Source organism: Choristoneura fumiferana, chromosome 4 (genome assembly GCF_025370935.1).
Source record: "Choristoneura fumiferana chromosome 4, NRCan_CFum_1, whole genome shotgun sequence".
Lineage (NCBI taxonomy): Eukaryota > Metazoa > Arthropoda > Insecta > Lepidoptera > Tortricidae > Choristoneura > Choristoneura fumiferana.
Genome location: NC_133475.1, coordinates 18613622 through 18634882, shown reverse-complemented (window position 1 = coordinate 18634882; position 21261 = coordinate 18613622). Strand labels below are relative to the sequence as shown.

The 21261-nt window shown below is 39.3% G+C and overlaps 1 protein-coding gene across 1 annotated transcript; it reads left to right on the top strand.

Annotated features, from left to right (window-relative positions):
* The first annotated feature begins 193 nt into the window (after window positions 1-193).
* On the top strand, window positions 194-18677 carry LOC141427593 (cathepsin K-like). Its single transcript, XM_074087181.1, has 11 exons — window positions 194-326; window positions 1855-1972; window positions 2725-2848; window positions 3336-3448; window positions 4538-4628; window positions 5473-5553; window positions 7245-7471; window positions 9956-10079; window positions 11536-11650; window positions 16796-16980; window positions 18468-18677. Exons 1-11 carry the CDS (start codon window positions 261-263, stop codon window positions 18646-18648), a joined length of 1425 nt encoding a protein of 474 aa, XP_073943282.1. The 5' UTR covers window positions 194-260; the 3' UTR covers window positions 18649-18677.
* The last annotated feature ends 2584 nt before the right edge of the window (window positions 18678-21261 follow it).

Here is a 21261-nt window from a genome sequence, read left to right as displayed (position 1 = left end):
TACCTAAACTTGGAAGATTCCGAATAAAGTACGAAATCCTTAGAAAAATAATACTTAATTTTTTCGTAATGGCTACGGAACCCTATTTTGGGCGTGTCCGACACGCTCTAGGCCGGTTTTAAGTATTCTATAGGACTAAAAAATACATGCCCCTAGGTGTTACAGGACCATATTTTGCTACTTGGGATACCAAGTGACTCTGTGATCTGTGTAGGTACAGTGCGGAGTACAATCGCTCGCGCATCGATGTATCAGGTGGCATGGTACAGCGGTACTACTACTGGGCGGAATTCGATACCAGCGGAAACGAGGGACAAGTTTATACGGTAATGAAAGTAAAATGAAAATAGCTTATTGCATAGAAAGGTAGAAAAGTGGTGGCCGAGTGGGTTCAAACCCCGCGCGCGCACCGATGAGTTTTCGAAATTCATGTGCGGAATTACATTTGAAATTTACCACGAGCTTTACGGTGAAGGAAAACATCGCGAGGAAACCTGAAAGACCCTGCGAAGCAATTCAATGGCGTGCGCTGGGCTCGCGTGGGAACTACGGCCCAAGCTCCTCATTCTGAGATGAGGCCTGTGCCCAGCAGTGGGACGTATATAGGCTGGGATGATGATGATGATAAAAAAGCTTACGAAAAAGAATCTACGGCTCTAGGCCCTGTGTTACATGATCCAGGCATTTAATTAAATGAAATGCAGATATGCACTATCCAACTAATATTATAAATGCGAAAGTTTGTAAGTCTGTTTGTTTGTTTTTCACGTCTAAACCGATGAACCAATTGAAATGAGATTCGGTATCATCATCATCATCAGCCCGAAGACGTCCACTGCTGGACAAAGGCCTCCCCTTAGAACGCCACAATGAACGACAACTCGCCACTTGCATCCATCGGTTTCCCGCTACTCTCACGATGTTCGTCAGTCCACCTGGTGGGAGGCCTGCCAACGCTTCGTCTTCCGGTTCGTGGTCGCCACTCGAGGACTTTTTCCCCAACGGTTATCTGTTATTCGAGCGATGTGGCCTGCCCATTGCCACTTCAATTTGCATATTATTCCAGCTATGTCAGATTCGGTATACAGATTTTAAGCCCCGTGGAAGGACATCGGATAGTTTTTATCCCGGAAAATTGTGCAGTTCCCGCGGGATAGCTATAAACGAATTCTACATGAATGGAGTCGCGGGCAACAGATAAAATTGAACTAAAAAGCATTATTTTGCTAACCTTACGATAGACCTCTATGGTAACAAAAATGCGTTAGCAGTAGCTAGTGCAGGGTTCATCTTCAGAGCAACACAATAACCGTACCTCGTGCTACCAGATGCTAGTCTAACACTTCGAAAAACTCAGAGGTGCGAGAGGTGGTTTGAACCCACGATCCTCTGCTTGAGAGGCCATAGGTCAAACCACTCGGCCACCACGGCTCAGAAGTTTTATTGATGTTTATTTAAGTAGTTCCAAATAGATTTTTAGTAACCCCCTGCGGCAAGGACCCAAAGATGCTGCATTTCCTCGCTGTATAGCAATGATGATACGTTGTGCGAGGAAACTGCCAGCTCTTAGGTTCCCTGTTGTATCCGAAAGACGTTTAGATAATTCTTTAAAAATATTTTTTGAGCTGTGCCCCCACCGACCTAAGGTCTCAACCCCGAATGGAACAAAGTTGTATTCAGGGTCGAGACCTTTGTATTTGTTTATTTTGAGTTTTTCCGCCGCCTCTGCTGCTGCACCAGCTTGAATAGCTGTTCCGCGGACGTGGGAAGGAGCTAGTGTGTCTACGCAAGTAGCGTCCCACACCACAGCACATTTTGTGCGAAAAATCACAAAATGTTGTAAAAATTATTCAGATCTCCCCCAAAACGACGGAAACTGAAAAAAATGTAATGCAATGCCACAAAAAGAACATAAGCGAAGAAGAACAAAACCACGACGCCTTTCCAGTGGAGGGAGGCTATGTGTACGCAGGTAAACAATTTTTTTCATAAAAAAAATCACACCTCATCTTATAGACAAAATACCAAAACTTTTAAGCTACCAGCGCTTTCGGAAAGACCATCATTGCCAAGAAGAATGCGCCGCAAGAAACTTGGCAGAAATACCACTAACGGGATCTATCCCACATCCTCTATTTAGCACGATTTCGTGTGGCGCTTACGTCAATTTGGGCGTTTTCCTATGAGTATTTATTTATCTAGATAAATACCCAAAGGCTTTTTCAAGTATTTTTCCAGCGCCGACAGCCGTGTGATATGTAAATTTCGAAAAAAAAAAACTCCTGTGGCCATAGGACGCTTTACTAAATTACGAGCTTTTATTTAGTTTCATCTGTCCCATTGTCTGTCGTCTGCATGTCTGTAGTCAAATCTTGCAAGTTAAATTAGACCAGCTTCCAGTAGATTGACTTGAAATATTTATTTTATTGTAAATTGCGTGATAATACAATGATCTGGCAGTGACATTCTGGTAGTCCGGCCAGGATCGTCTCCGCAGGATGGAACTCTTCAACGGTTAATGGCATCGACTTTAAATTTGGTATGCAAATGTAGTTTGGGTGACAACGCAAGTCAAGTCGTCAAAAAGTACAGTCAGCAAAAAATCTTGTATCAAAAATGTTAATGCTAACTTAACATAACCTAACCTAACCGCTTAGCTATCAGAAACACGCAATCAAGTTAAGAATCTACAGTTTTTAAAACACAATGAGTTAATACCCTCAGGGAACCAGCAGCATGAAGGCAGGCAGGTGGATGTCTGGCAAGAGACGGATGAATACGATGACACTAGAGAAGAGAATATCATGTACACCTACAAGGGGGCCCGGGGCGTCGACGTACCAGTCCAGTAAGTAAACGGGAGGGTGCAGATAGACGCTGTGACATTATTATACAGTGGTCTCGGTGCCGAATATGATTTTGTACCTTTCGGCGTCGAGACCCTTGGTCCCTGGGGCCCTGGCGCTCTGAGTCTCTTCAAAGATCTATCAAAGAAACTCAGAGATACCACAGGAGACCGAAGAGCTGGCAGTTTCCTCGCTCAACGCATCAGTCTTGCGATCCAGCGGGGAAATGCTGCCAGCATCTTTGGTACCATGCCGCAGGGTCCATTTTTAGATTTATTATAGTTTTAGTTTATTTAATTTTATTGTACCTAATATACCTTTTTTATAGTTGGACCTGTATTGTTCTGGAAATAAAATTATAGTTATATCGTGAATTCACTTAGTTTCATTGCGACCTCGGTCGTTGAGCAAAGAAACTTACAATGCGGAAGCATGCATGGCAACATTGCAAGATTTTTTACCAACAGCTACAGGTTATTCGTATTTCAGGATTGTTAAGAAAACATTCAATACATTTAAAGGCACGATGACGTTACATGTGATATATAATTACTTCAGCTACGAGCCATTGATTTGCTACAAAGACCTGGATGCCGATGAAGGTACGCTACTTCATTATTTGTATCTTGACATTAAAATTTTACATTCATTATTTTTACTCATTTTGTTAATTTGATTAAATTGTATTTTACGTGTTGTCCTTCAACAGAGCATGTGAAACCTAATAATATTTAAGACTTTTGTACACCAGGATTTTGTACACCATGTTATTATGTAAAATAAAGTATTTAATTGATTGATTAATTTATTTTTACTGTTCTGAGCCAAATGTGGTGGTTACGTGACCACACGAAATAATCAATAGCTATTTTACAATAGTTTATTTTTGTGACACTGACTTACGCATCCATAATCACCACCATCATCATCTCAGCCGTAGGACGTCCACTGTTGGGCATAGACCTCCCCGATAGACCTCCAGTTGCCTCGGTTGGAAGCGCCTTGCATCCACCGTGAACCCGCGAAGCGCGCGCCAGACCAGACCAGATTTTATCGTGGTCTTTATGATGTAGAATTATAGAAATATAAGTACATCGAACTGGAGAATTGTATTACTTACATGTATTTGTAATTTCCAATCCACACTGGGCCCCCTAACATCTAAGCCCATTTTAAGAGGTCTTGCCCAGCAGTGGGACATGATTTGATTGAGTTATAGTCATGACGACCGGGTGGCCAAGTGGTTAGAGAACATGACTACGAAGCTTGAGGTCCGGTTCGATAGTAGGTACGAATGTTGCCAAAATAACACAATCGGGACTTATCTCGCTAAAACACACGAGTAATGACCACGGCCACTGTAATGTGGTTGAAACGTCGAGGTAAATATTACTCGTGTTTTAGCGTGATAAAGTCCCTTTTGTGGTATTTTGACTATAAGTGAAAATCGCGAAAGCTTAAAACGTTATAGTATGAAAGTTTGTTGTGGGTCTCGGATGTTTAATATGTATTAAAATTTAAGTAAGTAAGGTATAGGTATTTATGTTTATCCGTTGCCTAGTATCCATAGTACAAGCTTGCTTAGTTTGGGACTAGGTCAATTGGTGTCAAGTGTCCCATGATATATTAATATTTTTTGGTCCTTTTAAAAGCGGGCTTTTTGGGCTGGTTCAAGCACGTTTCTTTTACAGATCTTTGCGATGTTGCTAATGAAGATTTACACGGAACCTTGCAAGTGCTACATCCTGCGATTCGGGGTGACGTTGATATTGCCTTCGAAAGGTACCTAAATAATTTGAATTTTTAAGTTTTAATTTCAATTATATATACCTAGACACTACTAAGGCAGTTGTCTCACCGCCGGCGAGGAAGCGATTATAAAGATATAAGTTCCTGTGTGAGTAAAAGGGACATATATATATTAATAGTTGATCGCTGGCGGTTCACACTGCCGGCGAGAACTCGCTCTTACATCTTTTGTCGCAGCGACAAGAGCTATAAAACTCGCTGAGCTATAAAACTAGCTCAGCAATACCCGGCTCGAGCGAGTGGAGCGAGTAATCGCCCGTCGTGCTCGAACACTCGCTTTTCTAGTTACTCGCTCTGCTCGCTTCTCGCTCATCGTCGGCGGTAGGACAAGTGCCTTAATCTATGTATACAAAGTATGTGTTATCTCTCTCCTACTATACTAATGTTTATTTTATTATTACGAGTATTGCTTCTTTAGGATTTTGGGATTACATAAAATTAAGCTAAAAACCGACTGCCTACTAAAAACTTTAAATCGGCAGTCGGGTCCCTTGATGCTTAATTTTTTTGAAATCACTTGTAGATTCAACTATACTTTTACGTTCGAACAAACGTCCATTTTAAGGTCACAAGGTTAAGATATACTATCACAATCGGAAACCCTAGTTGAAAAACATTTATTTATAACAATAATTCATAAACAAGTTTAAAATACAAACATAAACATACGTAGATGCTGTTATAAAAAGGTCGACTCAGCATGTCGGTGGTTGAAAACCAGCAATTGTCTATTTCAGCATATTACAGACCCTGACAAAACACTAATTAAATTATGCAGAATTAATTACGCCTAACACCCTCTGTAATTTTGTTGCAGCTTTAAGAAGCATCACAATAGAAAATACCGAAGTCAAGCAGAGCATGAAAAGAGGAAAAAAATATTCCAAAAGAACTGGCAGTATGTTATTTTGCCTATTTCATTGAATTAGAGTTAACGGATACGGACCCGTATCTCGTGGTTATACGGATTCATCATCCATCATCTTTTCTTCCGTCTTTCCCACCGGTTTTGAATGTAGGAGTTATGTATGACTTACGAACCACTTTGTTTCCCATTATTTAATTTGTCATAATTTGACTTGCCATATCAACGTTTACCATTAAAATATATAGAATTTTGCTGTTTGCTTATTTTTTAATGCTACTCGTATATTATAGAATGCAGTATGTTAGGTTAGGTTAGTTTAATATAAATTCTGAAGACAATAGTAGATATATCAGAATTAAATTACTTTATGACAAATGGAAATTAAAGAAAACGATACATTATGACATTTAAAATTCGGCCAAATTATATCCCAGGACTTATATAGTTGCGATACATGACAAAACCGTGGTAGCCTAGGATTTGACCAATCGCCTTTCAAGCAGAGGTTCGTGTGTTCAAACCCTGGCCTGAACCTCTAAGTTTTTCGAAATTCATGTGCGAAATACATATGAAATTTACCACGAGCTTTACGGTGAAGGAAAACATCGTGAGGAAACCTGCACACACCTGTGAAGTAATTCAATGGTATGTGTGAAGTTCCCAATCCGCACTGGGCCCGCGTGGGAACTACGGCCCAAGCCCTCTCATTCTAAGAGGAGGTCTGTGCCCAGAAGTGGGACGTAAATAGGCTGGGATGATGATGATGATGATGATGACATGGCAGCCTACGAATAAATAATAAGTCAGGAAGCGTAACTCAGAACAAATTCCACCAAAGAAAGAAAGAAAATGACTTATGATTCAAATACGAATCAATTACAAGGTTGCAAATAGACGTGCTTGTTGATTGGTTAAAATTCAGAAACAAAGCAGGGATTGGTTGGCTCGCGTGATGCAAGTCAGATGCATAAATTTCTTACATGTAACGTTTCAATGACGTGTCATTTGATAATGACATCGAAAATACAGAAAAAGAGACCAGCGCTGGGAATCGAACTCAGGTCCTCAGCAATCCGTGCTGCGTGCTATAACCCCTACACCATCGCTGGACAGGAATCTAGACACGAATTTTTCCTATGCATACATATCTCAGGTTGCTTATTTCTTTTCTACTACGCCGAGCGATGGGACAGCCCTATGTTAAGCCGGTGGGGGCGCTTGCATGCGCACCTCTAGTTTTATTTTAGTTTAGTTTTAGTTTTAAGTTTCTACTGATACGTTTTCTTTATTTTATTGTATTTTAATTTTGTAATTTGTATGGACCTGGTTTGAAATAAATTATTATTATTATTATTAGAGCTGTTCACAATCAAAAATGCAAAATTTGACGTGAGCTAACTAAACTTGCAAAATAAATGTCAGTCAAAATTAAATGACGCGCATGCGCACCTTAGCGCAGGACACACTTAGGACACAGTTTCCATTTTTATAACGCAGTTACAATTCCTGACTTATTATTTGTTCGTCGGCAGCACTCGCCACTATCGGCATAATACATGCAAGCGATCAAGATTTTCGGATTTTTTGTGGGTGGTCCAGTTGGATAATTGACTCGTATAGCCATGATATGCAGGTTCTAAGCCCGTCCAGCGCCTCAAGACGCACTGCTAGTAAAAACAAATAGTATCTAAATGTTCACTCCACGGTTGTGCTTCTTACAGATTAGTTGTAGATCACAACAGCAAGAACTTAGGCTACAAACTAGCCATGAACCATCTCTCCGACCTGTCCACCGAGGAGCTGCGTGTAAGGAACGGCGCTCGCGCATCCTTCCACCCCGCGGGCTCGATCCCCTTCCCCCACTCTGAGGCGGAGGTCAACCAGATCGTCACCCATCTACCAAAGGAGTACGACATGAGAATGGAAGGGTTCATCACCCCTATTAAAAGTAAGAAAATGTGTTTTTTTTTTCATTTTTATTATATAAAATTCAAATAAAGTCATTTATTCAGTAAATAGGCCGCAATGGGCACTTTCACACGTCATTTTTTAAACTATCAGCGCTTTCAGGAATACCATCATTGCCAAGAAGAATGCGCCGCAAGAAAGTTGGCAGAAAGTCATTTTTTCAAAATAAAATAATTACAAATAAAATTCTTAAAAACTACAGTGTAAAATTAAAGAAAAAATTAATAGAGAAAAAGTTTAATAATAATACAGGGATGCATGATTGCGGTGAAGGAAAACATCGTGAGGAAACCTGCACAAACCTGCGAAGCAATTCAATGGTGCGTGTGAAGTTCCCAATCCGGACTGGGCCCGCGTGGGAACTATGGCCCAAGCCCTCTTGTTCTGAGAGGAGGCCTGTGCCCAGCAGTGGGACGTATATAGGCTGGGATGATGATGATGATGATGAGGGATGCATGGGGTCCCTCAGTTACAAAACTAAACACTATATCTACGTTCAGTGGAAGTGTAGAATGCTTCCGACGGGATAAATAAAAAAAAAAACTGAAATATACATTTCACATAATAAATATACAAAACCTCAGATACACCCCAAACCAGTCTATTTTTATTTTAAGTTAGTCGCTGCATTTATTTTCACGAACCTTAATTATTAATAACCTAACCTAACCAAAAAAAAGTTGGAAAACCCCCGACCTTGTCATTTCAAAGTTCGATATCTCAAAAACAGCTGAACCGATTTTGATAAAACATGTCTAAGAATAATCGCTAGAAAACTTGCTATCTTATAAAAAAAACTGCATTCAAATCGTTCCACCCGTTTAGGAGCTACGGTGCCACAGACAAATAGACACACACAGACACACATAGCGGTCAAACTTATACACCCCTCTTTTTGCGTCGGGGGTTAAAAAAAGCATGTTTTGTTAAGTCAGAAATGGGCTAGTTTTAGACAAAATTCGAAATAGTCGTCAGCACATAATAAATAATAGTACAAGTACATAAGACTCACTTAATAATTAATAATCGTCAGTCACGGCTCACTTCTTGACACTGCCTTCTCAACTCTGTCCTCAGTCTTTCTGTGTTTATTTATTTTATTTCCTAATTTCTTATCCTTTTCTCCCATTACGGCCTTTTTGACAATTTATATTGCTATTTTATGTTAGTAGTATTTGTATTGTATAAGTATATTGTATTTATGTATTTATATAATCATATCATTTGTATTTATTTTAATATTATTGATTTTTTGTTTGGTCTTGTTTTCTGTTTCTGTTTCCGCCACCTATTTTTTTTGACATAACCTTAAGTTCTTGTACAAATGATATGATTATGTAAATAAATAAATACAATATACTTATACAATACAAATACTACTAACATAAAATAGCAATATATTGTCAAAAAGGCCGTAATGGGAGAAAAGGATAAGAAATTAGGAAATAAAATAAATAAACACAGAAAGACTGAGGACAGAGTTGAGAAGGCAGTGTCAAGAAGTGAGCCGTGACTGACGATTATTAATTATTAAGTGAGTCTTATGTACTTGTACTATTATTTATTATGTGCTGACGACTATTTCGAATTTTGTCTAAAACTAGCCCATTTCTGACTTAACAAACCATGCTTTTTTTAACCCCCGACGCAAAAAGAGGGGTGTATAAGTTTGACCGCTATGTGTGTCTGTGTGTGTCTATTTATCTGTGGCACTGTAGCTCCTAAACGGGTGGAACGATTTGAATGCAGTTTTTTTTATAAGATAGCAAGTTTTCTAGCGATTATTCTTAGACATGTTTTATCAAAATCGGTTCAGCTGTTTTTGAGATATCGAACTTTGAAATGACAAGATCGGGGGTTTTCCAACTTTTTTTTGGTTAGGTTAGGTTATTAATAATTAAGGTTCGTGAAAATAAATGCAGCGACTAACTTAAAATAAAAATAGACTGGTTTGGGGTGTATCTGGGGTTTTGTATATTTATTATGTGAAATGTATATTTCAGTTTTTTTTTATTTATCCCGTCGGAAGCATTCTACACTTCCACTGAACGTAGATATAGTGTTTAGTTGTATGAAAGAGATCGCTTATAAGCGATAAGACCGCCTATTGTCTAACCTGAACCTAAGTGTTTATAAGTTTTTTGTACTGATTTATGGTGTGCGATAAAGAATATTTGTATTGCATTGTATTGTTCTAGGCTCCTCTGCCACCAGAGATGTGCAACGCTGTGCAAAGAATGTGTTTTTCACGAACCATAGAAAGCTCTGCTGTTTCCACCAGAGATATGCTGTGCGGGGATACTCGCAGGTAAATAAAGCGTTTCTATTGGTTCATGAAAGACATATTCCTCGCAATACATCCTCGCACATCTCTGGTAGAAACAAAGCCTAAGGCTGTAATAGCGGAGCAGCGATACAAGTTCTCTTTCTTCTCTTCCTTGGTGAGACTATGTTGGTTCTGCAGATCAGGGCAGCTGCGGCTCTTGCTGGAGCTTCGCCACGGTGGCGGCGGTGGAGGGTGCCCTGGCTCGTCTGGACGGCAGGCTGCGTGACCTCAGCGAGCAGACTCTGATCGATTGCTCTTGGGGGTAAGACAAATGGGGGTAACGTAATAAATCACTATAGTTTTCATTACATTAAAATTTGGCTTCAAGGTCTTATTACTAAGCCATAACTCCAATCGTTCGCACCACTTGTTTCTGTCACACGGTGTAAGATGAGGGTAGAAAGAGATAGTGAATGCGATTGCGAACGTCAACATTAACGATCCGCATACGGCCACTGCTTATACTTTCTGATTTTTTTATTGGTGTTGTTATTTGGGCCAATCAAATTTTTTACCCACACTAAGTCCAAGACATTTTTCAAACAATTGCAGATTTTTGTAAGTAAACATGTTTTTTTCTGTAATTTAATAGATAATAGATGAATACATGCTATGCTACGTAAGGTCAACTTATTAAACCGTAAAATATCTTGTTAGAAGTACGATTTTTTGGTAACGCCAGAGACAATTTTGGTAACGCAGGAGACGCCCAAAGTGTCGGTAAAATAGTTGATTGGCCCATTTACCTAAGGGTAAGGTAGATGCTCCGGTTCCAAACCAGTTAAGGAGAAATTTTGACTTTAAAGTGTTGTTACGCAAAATAGTATCAACGTTTATAACTACTTAATTTTTTGTGTTACATTATGTAATTATGATTGGTTTTTTGGAGTCTTTTTGTATTTTCATTTTTCAACTCCAAATTTGTTACTTTTACGGGTATCCCCTAGTGCTAGTGCTAGTGCTGCTGCTTAAGTAGCAAAGTAGAAATAAGCAACTCGAGATATATATGCACAGGAAAAATTCGTATCTAGATTCCTGTCCAGCAGTGGTGTAGGCCTCTTTTTCTGGTTTTTCTGCGCTTCCATGTCTGTTTGTATTTTCGTTACATTATGTCGTTCATTGTGGCGTTCTAAGGGGGAGGCCTTTGTCCAGCAGTGGACGTCTTCCGGCTGATGATGATGATGATGATGATGTAATTAAAAGTAACACACATTAAAATAAATTAGTGAAGGTATATACAATTGAAATAATAACTAAGTATCCTAAAAATAACTCGGTAAAAAAAATACTCGATATGTTGTTTTTAAAAAAAAAAATTTTTTATATTTATTTAACTTAAAAACAATTAATTATTACATTTAGTGTTACTCGCCAAACTGTAACGTTTATTGGCGAGAAGCGCTCAATTTATTTTAACTTAAGTACACAACTACCTAACCACCTCATTCTACATTGTACAAACTTGCAAACAGAAGTAACAAAAGAGAAAAAAAAATGTATATACATATAAGAAAAACTTTACACACATACTAATAGGTACATATAATTATTTTGGATCTCCGTGGACAAGGTTACCGAGAAGAGAAACCCTCAATAAATATGACTGTCCGTATTATCTAATAGGTTTTGCTGTTGCTAGAAAACGTAATGGTGGATGAACGATGACCCATAAACACTGGAAAATATGATTTACTAATGCCTTCAATGTGTGATGTCAGTGACGCAGTTGTCAGCAATCAGGGCTGCGAGGGGGGCTATCCTAGCAGGTCGCTTCGCTACGTCATGAAGCACGGCTTGCCCTTGGAGGAAGGCTACGGCGGCTACAAGGCTCAAGTACGTTTAAGATTTTATTAAAAAAGAAAACATTTTTAATGTAAACTTTAGTAAGTTTTTTGTGGACTACGCTTGCATTGTCATCTTGCCTTACATGTGCAACCAAATGTCAAGTCAGTCTGTTTCATGCGCTTTCTAGGGGATGTAATTATTAAAATTCAAATTAAAAAAAAAACAAACTCAAATGAACTCAAACTCAATTCAGTAAATAGGTCGCAATGGGCACTTTTACACGTCATTTTTTTAAACTACCAGCGCTTTCAGAAAGACCATCATTGCCAAGAAGAATGCGCCGCAAGAAACTTGGCAGAAAGTCATTTTTTCATAATAATATAATTACAAATAAAATACTTGAAAACTATATTATACAATTAAAGAAAAAAAAATACAAAAAATAATAATAATAAAAATACAGGGATGTATGGGGTCCCTTAGTTACAATACTAAACACTGACTATATCTAAACTATATCTACGTTCAGTGGAAGTGTAGAATGCTTCCACCGTCATAAATTTTAAAATATTATAAATTAAAACCGTCCAAGTACCATCTATACAATATTCATTAGTAAAGGGCGGAGGATGGATGCATGGTGACGAAAGCATAAGGTGGATAAGACTTAATAAACTTCGATTAATAATTTTGTGTAAAAATGTATAGAAATTTGAGTGACGGTGATAATCTTCCTAATAATGGTGAAGTATCACTTTACAAATACCACTTAATCTGTAGATGTAAATAGGTAATTTTCCCTTACATAAGCGGATAGTGAACTATAAAAGGAATGCACTGAAAATATGTAAGATAGAAAAAAATACGTCTATTTACTACGACAATATAATTATCCAACTCTTTTTAGGGTTCCGGAGCCAAAATGACATACTTATAGTTTCGCCATGTCTGTCTGTCTGTCTGTCTGTCTGTCCGTCCGCGGCTTTGCTCAAGGACTATCAATGCTAGAAAGCTGTAATTTTGCACGAACATATATATTAACTATGCCGACAAAATGGTACAATGTAAAATTCAAAAACAATTTTTTTTAGAGTACCTCGCTTAGACGTAAAGGGATTCGGGTTGTGGACACGGTCGAGAGCGGTCGCCTCGTAAAGCGGTCCCTCCTGTACTTACGATCCTTTTTTACAAAACAAAAAAAACGGCTATACAATAGAGTCGCACATCCCAACTTTGTGCAACGGCACAAGTGTAGGTAATTTGTAAATTCTCGTAGGGTTTGCCTAGTGTAGCTGTGATCATATCAGTGTAAATAGTATAAACAGTGGATCTAAGTAAAGCCAGTGGAAAGACTAACAGTGCCAGGATAGTGCCAGGGACTCTTCTAAGACGAGCAGTGCAGCGCAGATTCAGAGGGCGCCTATGGAGCCCCCGTATGAGTCCGAAGCCAAGCAGAGAAAATAACAGCTGAATCCCGCGGTGAGCTCGTTCCGAATCGTGCTACTACCTAGCTTATAGAGATAATAGATAGACGTAAGACTGTCAGAATAGCGGCTGACAGTGAACGTAGGCAGGTACTAAAACACCGCGACATCGCCAACTTAGGTCCCCCAAACTCAAAATATACGCCCATCAGGTCATAGGAGCAACATAGCGTACTCGGTTGAATTAATTCAAGCCCCATAAATAGCTGCATGCACCTACCTAGCACTAGATAAGCCGATCAAAACTGAATTAAGCTAAGTTAAAATTTACTCCAAAATCGCGTAAATAAGTAACGTACGACGGGGAAAACACTAGAAAAAGTCAGTTTATTAGCCATCATCAAAATATCGTGCGTGACATATGTAATATACTCCAAATTTCCTTCCATATAGCTTGCTGCCTATAATTTTTTTTTCTAATTCTAAGTAACCCAACGGAGATAACGACCAAATGTATAAATAGGGAACCATCACAAAAAGTAAACGCACTAAACTTTCTAAAATTCCATAAGCCCGTGGAACGCTTTTGTTCCATCGGTAACAAACTACGTCCTGGTTTGCAACATCTGGCGACCACGGGCCACGGCAACGGGCCCAAGCAAAAGGAAAAAAAGGGGGCTTTGTCTTAAAATTCCCCAGCAGGTACCACTTCATTGCGCAACGTGGCATTCCCTAAACTTAAAAACAAATAACCTACTGCTATCTTATGACCTTATAATAACCAACCACATATCTTAGCCCCAACAAAACACTTACTAGTGCCTATCTATTTACGACATCGACATCGACATTAGTTACCGGTGGTCAATCCTGCATTGCCCGCCCCCTAGTAGTATAAGCTTTTTTTACAGCAAACCAAGCCAGCCACCATGCAAAGAACATTTAGCAACACATTTGACCATAGAGCGGCCAGACGTGACCCCGCTAAATTCGTCGACAACAACCAAGACCAGATCAACATGCGTGCAGCCATCCTTAGCAACCATGAACCAAACCGCCAAGGCCCCAACGACATAAAGCGATACAATATAATGATGCCCAATATAATGATAGCACGTGGGGTGGTACAGACATAATTCGGGCGGTAGCCGAATACTACATGAACATAACGATCCACTATGGTTGTTCGAATAGCAATAACGCATCGATACAAACCTTCACACCAAACAGAGCAGACGACGCCGTAGCTGAAATCAATCTGCTATTCAAAAATCAGCATTACGACGCTCTTGATATTTCACACCTGTGTGTGGATGAGAACAATAAAAACAGATTTCAAGAAACCCAGGTACCGAGTTATACCGTAATAACAGATACCCCAGATCCGCTTTCAGCGAGTATCCCTACAGCAACTATCCAAACTCAGTCAACGCAATGGCTGCATAGCTCGACTAACAGCATACATGCCGTCGACGTTACCGGCCGACGCTTAATACGACCTAGTCCCAACTTGGTTACCGGAAACTATGCAACGCAATAGCGGTAGGTACATGGAACGTAAGAGGAAATGCAGCCGTCAGTGATAGAAAACGCATCGAAAATATAACACTGGCCGGCATCCAAGAAACACATCTAACAAGCGGAGACTACACGTCCAATGACTACAAAGTACCATCAGCGAATATAGAAGAATCTCCATTTGCAATGTGGGATTTACGCTCACTATCTTCTTGAGAAATTGGACGCAGAAATAGAAGCTCTAGGTAGCTATCAAGCAGCGTTCCTACGAAACAGGTCTACAGATGACCACATTTTTACACTACGTAATGTCCTGGACACTAACTGGAGATCGAGAAGAAAGCTTTATGTTGCCGCTTTAGACATCGAGAAGGCCCTCGATAACGTAGACCTCGACGCGCGTAAAGACATCTTAATCACACGGTCGAACGTTCATCTTACCAATAGAATAATGGCAGCTTGCATGAAGGAAAGAACATTTATAACATGGTTCGGCCAGAACTCGGAAACAATCAACAAATGCAAAGGGGTAAAGCAAGGCTGCCCCCTATTGCCCAGACTCTTTACCATCCTAATAGATGACGTTCTCAGAACACTAGAAGAGGAAGATGAAGCAGTGAAACTTGACCAGGACAAGGAAATTAGTCTTCCAATGATCCTTTCATTTGCAGATGACCTCATCATCGTAAGCGAATGCTTTGACATACTAGACCGTATAGTTACACAACTGAAGACCCTCTTCCGCATTGTGGGGCTCGTAATAAACGGCACAAAGACCAAAAGTCTGATAAGGGACCCGACCAATCCAGAAGTGACAATGTCCAAACCCGTGCCCGAGCTCAAATATCTCGGGACAATCATAACTGCATCCCGCAATAGGAAAGCCTCCATCAAAGCACGATGCATCAAGGCAATCGGCAACACCAAGCTCCTAACACGATTAATCAATGAGCACAAGATAGAATGGAAAATAGCTAGATTAATGACCAAAATGGTCATATCCGCGACAGTGACATACGGTCTTATCTTGACATCGCTTACAAAAGCTAATAGATCAAGACCCAGAAAGCATGAGCGCTACATCTTAAAAGAGATGCTTCAGGTAGCCAAAGATTCTCCTAAGAAGAAAATAGATAAAATATTTGACGGGAAAACCATCACTAAAATAATAAAAGTCCGTAGAATCTCATACTAAGGTCACATCATTAGAAGACAGGCACCGCATCTTCTCCAAGCAGCAACGGTCTACAAGGAGCCAAGAAAGAAAATAGGCCGACCAATTTACACATGGGAGAACTCACTAAGCCACGACATATAACTAAGGGAAAAATCTAGAGTCCTGGAAATCGATAGCAGTGGACCGCAAACAAATAAAACAATCAGAAGAAATATACAAAACACGGGAAACAGATACTGAATCGGAGTCCGAGGAGGCGATTGAAAATGCGAACCCAAGGTGCACGAATGGAGAAGCACCCACCGATTAGCAGTCACATGTCCTACCTTTATTTATAACACACCAAGTATAGTATCTATTTTCCACATGTTGGCTTTACGATGCATGGAATTCGGGTCGACTCCATCCTTCCACTCCGCATCCTGACTGCACACGCCCTACAGTCCTGTCCTATCACTTTGGCTCTCTGGTGTCTCGGGCAGGAGGTACAGTTGAATATTCAGCGGAACAATTAGCGCCCTTAAGTTTTAGGTTTGTCCGGGTGTACATTACGTCGCAATATGGGTAGCTACAGGCTAGTGGTAGTTAAGACCCCACTAATACTCCACGGGCCAGCAGCCGGTATCGTGACGGGGTGTCCTCCCGAGCCCACCTTATGGCTTTCGGCGTCCCTGGGACTCTGATACTCAACGCCTCTGCGTCCTTGCAGCTGAACAGCTGGTCAGATGAGTCACGATAACGATAACGATAACGAGTACCCCGCTTAGACGTAAAGTGGGGGTAATTTTTTTTCTCATCCAACCTTGTAGTGTGGAATATCGTTGGATAGGTCTTTAAAAACCATTAGGGGGTTGCTAAGACGATTTTTCGATTCAGTGATCTGTTTGCAAAATATTCAACTTTAAAATGCAAATTTTCGTTAAAATCGGGCATTCCCCCCCTTTAAAATCTAAATGCCGCAGGCTCTTGGTCTATTACGTGTAGACCAGAAGCATGTACGAGTATGGCAACACTTGATTGAATGAAAATATTTTTTTTACATTATTTCACATTATTCCATTGTTTACTTTACAGAATGGATATTGCCACACAGAGAATGCAACAGAGGTGTTCAAAATCAGAGGCTTCGCGTTGGCGACGCCTATGAGCGTCAACGCGATGAAGGTGGCCCTTTACAAATACGGTCCTGTGACGGTCCTGTTACAGGCCAATGACGCATTCAGTTTCTACTCCAGCGGAATTTTCTTTGATCCAACATGGTAAATATGAAATAGTAATTGATACAAAAACTCTACCAGCCAATAAGTGTAAGTTCGCCTTTGTATCTTTTGTTTTGTTGTTTTCTTTTTGTATTATTTTTGTGTTTTATGCACAATAAAGTATTTACATACATACATACATACATAAGTGGGAAGTCGTAGCAGCGTGTTTATTTTATTTATTCGACTGGATGGCAAACGAGCAAGTGGGTCTCCTGATGGTAAGAGATCACCACCGCCCATAGACACCTGTAACACCAGGGTGATTGCAAATGCGTTGCCAACCTAGAGGCCTATAAGATCGGATACCTCAAGTGCCAGTAATTTCACCGGCTGTCTTGCTCTCCACGCCGAAACACAACAGTGCCAGCACTGCTTAATCACGGCAGGATTAGCGAGCAAGATGGTGGTACCAATCCGTGCGGGCCACCTCACTTGCAGAACTGTGATTAGACGAGAATGAACTATTTTGGTCTATGAACGAAAGTCGATCGAACTAGCTATACATTTGCATTCTCGATAAGTTTCCCTTCAGTAGTGTTGCTGATTGTTTTGCTTAGGGATGTGAAAAAATAATCGATTATGGAAATTATCGATTCAAATAGATTTTTTTAAAGTAAAAATCGATTAATAATGAAAAAAAATTATAATCAAAAATCAATCATAGTTGATTTTTCATCTGCCACCCCCCGACATTAAGTATGTATGTATGTATGTAAACGTTTTATTATACAAAATAAGTAAACACACACAAATACAAATATTTTTTATTAACAGAAACATATTTGATACAATACAGAACATATCTATCAGACTTCAAACTAGGCTGAGCCTGTATCTTGGACGTCTGCGAGTGCGATTAACAGATTTGTAAAGCTTTAGAATTAAGCGACAAGATGCAGAAAAAAAAAACAAAATTGACACAAAATAACCGGCAAAAAAAGAAAACAATTGACAAACAATGAGATATATGTACAAAAGCGAACTTAAGTCTGGTCTTTTATAACCCGGAGCGCAAACTATCAAAGAATACAATCTCCATGGAGATAATATTACATTAACGCCATCTGTGCTTCTACGATGGCAGCCCTTCTGTGCTTTTGAAACAGTTTACTTCATTAATTTAGCTAATCAAACAATCACTATTGCGTTTATTGTGAAATTAATCAAAAAATTAGGAAAAAATCTATAAATATAACAAAATCGATAATTTTTTTAATGAATAATCGATTATTCATTAATCGATTTTGCATGCTAAAAAAATAATCGATTGATTAAAAATCGTTTTCTTATGTAGAATGTCACATCCCTAGTTTTGCTAAACAAAACTACTAATGAGCCTTTATAGTTTGAGGCGACATTCCGTAACTGCGACACAAAAGGTATATACCGGCGGTTAGCAAAGTTAAAATCTTATATTTTGTTGAGCCAACGTACTGTTGATAAATACAAAAATTTGTTTAAACGCAGATGCTTACCTTTTTTAGTGATGGTTCCGATATAAACCACGCCGTGACCATAGTGGGCTACGGGACCCGCGACGGGGACGACTACTGGATCGTGAAGAACTCCTACGGCGAGCAGTGGGGGGAGGAGGGGTTCATGCTGTACTCTACTAACGACGACAAATGTCGCATTCTCAGCGAGCCCTACTACCCTGTAGTTTAATTTAGTTAATAAATTCCACGTGCAAATTTGTCTTGACTTTTTATTGGTATAATAAGGAATATGCTTGGAACACAATTTTAATAGTAGATTGTTCAACAACTAAAACAAGGCATTATGGTTGTTTAGTCTCACTCTACTTTTCACTTTGAATGCGATGAAAAAATGGTTTGTTCAAAACAATGGTTTGTTCAAAATTACAATATTACTTTTTAAAAACGTACGCCTTACTGATGGACAGGCCATCTGTTCAAAATTCAAATAGCTAAAAAAGTTGGTTGCGAGTTTATTCTTTTCTTTTATTGTTTATGAAGTGACGCTTTAAATGATTGCATATTTAGCCAACAGTTTCAAAATTGAAAACTATTTTAAAACTAATTGGACTATGCAAAATAAAATGAATTCATCCTTAATATAATTGAATAGGACGTTTTAAACTTTCGTGATTCTCACTCATAGTCAAAATACCACAAACCACCACTGTAACGTTGCCGAAACGTCGAGGTAAATATTACTTGTGTAATAATAGCGTGATAAGTCCCGTTTGTGGTATTTTGACTATAGTTGAATAGATTCATATTCGTACTCGTTAATTATGTTTCACGAAATTAAATCGTGTTTTTTTTTAATATTTTTGCACAGTTGTCATTTTGAGGTTATTTCCACGCCCTAAAAATCCTCCATTCACAAACACCGTGTTGCCTGTTTAGGGGTTACCAACGTAAATAAAAAAAAAACTTTTATCCCTAGAGAATAAAAAGGAACTTTAGTCCCGATATGCAGAGACCAAAGTAACATTTTATGAGCATGAGAAGGGAAAAAGCTTTTATTTAACTTGCGATGTTTGTTTAATGTATGTGTTTTTTTTTATTCGACTGGATGGTGAGCACGAGCAAGTGGGTCTCCTGATGGTAAGAGATCACCGCCGCCCATAAACATCTGCAACACCAGGGGTATCTATGTATGTGCGGGTCAAATCTTGCAAGTTAAATTTGACCCACTTCTAGTAGTCTGATTGTCTTAAAATTTGGCATACTTACGTAAATTGCAAGGCAATACAATAATCTGGTAGTGACATCCTGGTAGTCCAGCCAGGATCGTCTCCGCAGGACGGAACTCGTAAATGGTTAATGGAATAGACTTGAAATATGGTATGCAAATTTAGCTTGCAAAAATAATTGTTTGTTTAACAAAAAGTACAGCCACCAAAAAAAAACTTGTAATAAAAGTAATTTTTTTACCAGACTTTTTTCTCTTAATATAGAACAGAAAAATAAGTAAGTTTCCAATCCGCATTGGGCCCGCGTGGGAACTATGACCCATTGTGAGAGGAGACCTATGCCCAGCAGTGGGACGTATATAGGCTGAGATGATGATGATGACGAGAACAGAAATATAGAACGAATGAAAATCATCAGTATAGATCTGTTGAAAAATGAACAAGAAATAATATGAGCGAATGAAGTTTGCATTTTATCTTTTTCTAGAAAATTCCATCCTTTTAATTTCTATCCCAAGACGGTGTAGTGTGTACGCACACACACTTCATTCCTACATCTTATTTTAAATGTAGGTATAGGTAGTGCCACGCGAGTTGAACTGAATGATTACATACATATAAATATAATGACGGATAACTCACGTCTTAAATCGAGTTTAGCTCGACATGTTTCGGGCTAATCCGTAGCCTTCGTCTTCGGAGCAACGCGACTCAGCGTTGCTGCAGCGCACTGCGCGCCGCCGCTACTCGCGCGACTACGACGAAGACGAAGGGCTACGGATTAGCCGAACATGTCGACTAAACTCGATTTAAGACGTGAGTATCCGGGTCATTATATTTAATATGAGTGAGTCTCACGGTAGTTTCATGTTCAAAATTACACACATAGTTACAAAAAGAACTGATTTCACAATAAAATAGGAGAATGAATGAGTAAATGTAAAAATCTGTTATTACACGACATGTTGTAGCTGTGTGTGTAATCATTCACTTCAACTTTCGTGGCACTATCTATACTCTTGGGGCCTACGCTAGCTGACGTGGTTTGTACGGAGTGGGTGGGCGCCTATAGAATAACGCCTTACCAACTAAAAGTTGGAAAACCCCGACTTTGTCACTTCAAAGTTCAATATCTCAAAAACGGCAGAACCGATTTTGATGAAACATATCTAAGTACCATCTTTAGAAAACCAGATTTCAAATAAAAATCCTGCATTCAAATCGGTCCACCCGCACTACGGTGCCACAGACAGACAGACACACATAGCGGTCAAACTTATAACACCCCTTTTTGCGTCGGGGATTAATAATAGTAGGTACACAAGAGGTCAAACAGTATGGAAGTACCTACTCAGCAGGGAGTGATCAATCTGGTGAGTGGCCGAAATGGGGATCCTCCCGTTTTGCCAAAATTATTTTGTCAAAATTTCACTACCCAAACAAATTTGAGCAACTTTTTTTTATACCAATGCAATATTTGGAATAATTTTAGTACGCACAGTTTCCTTTGGTCAAACTTTCACTGCAGAATATTACCACGGAAAATTACATGGGTTTGCGTTACAAATGAAAAATTGTTTGGAAAGAGATAATATGTTTTTTTTAAAGGGTAACCC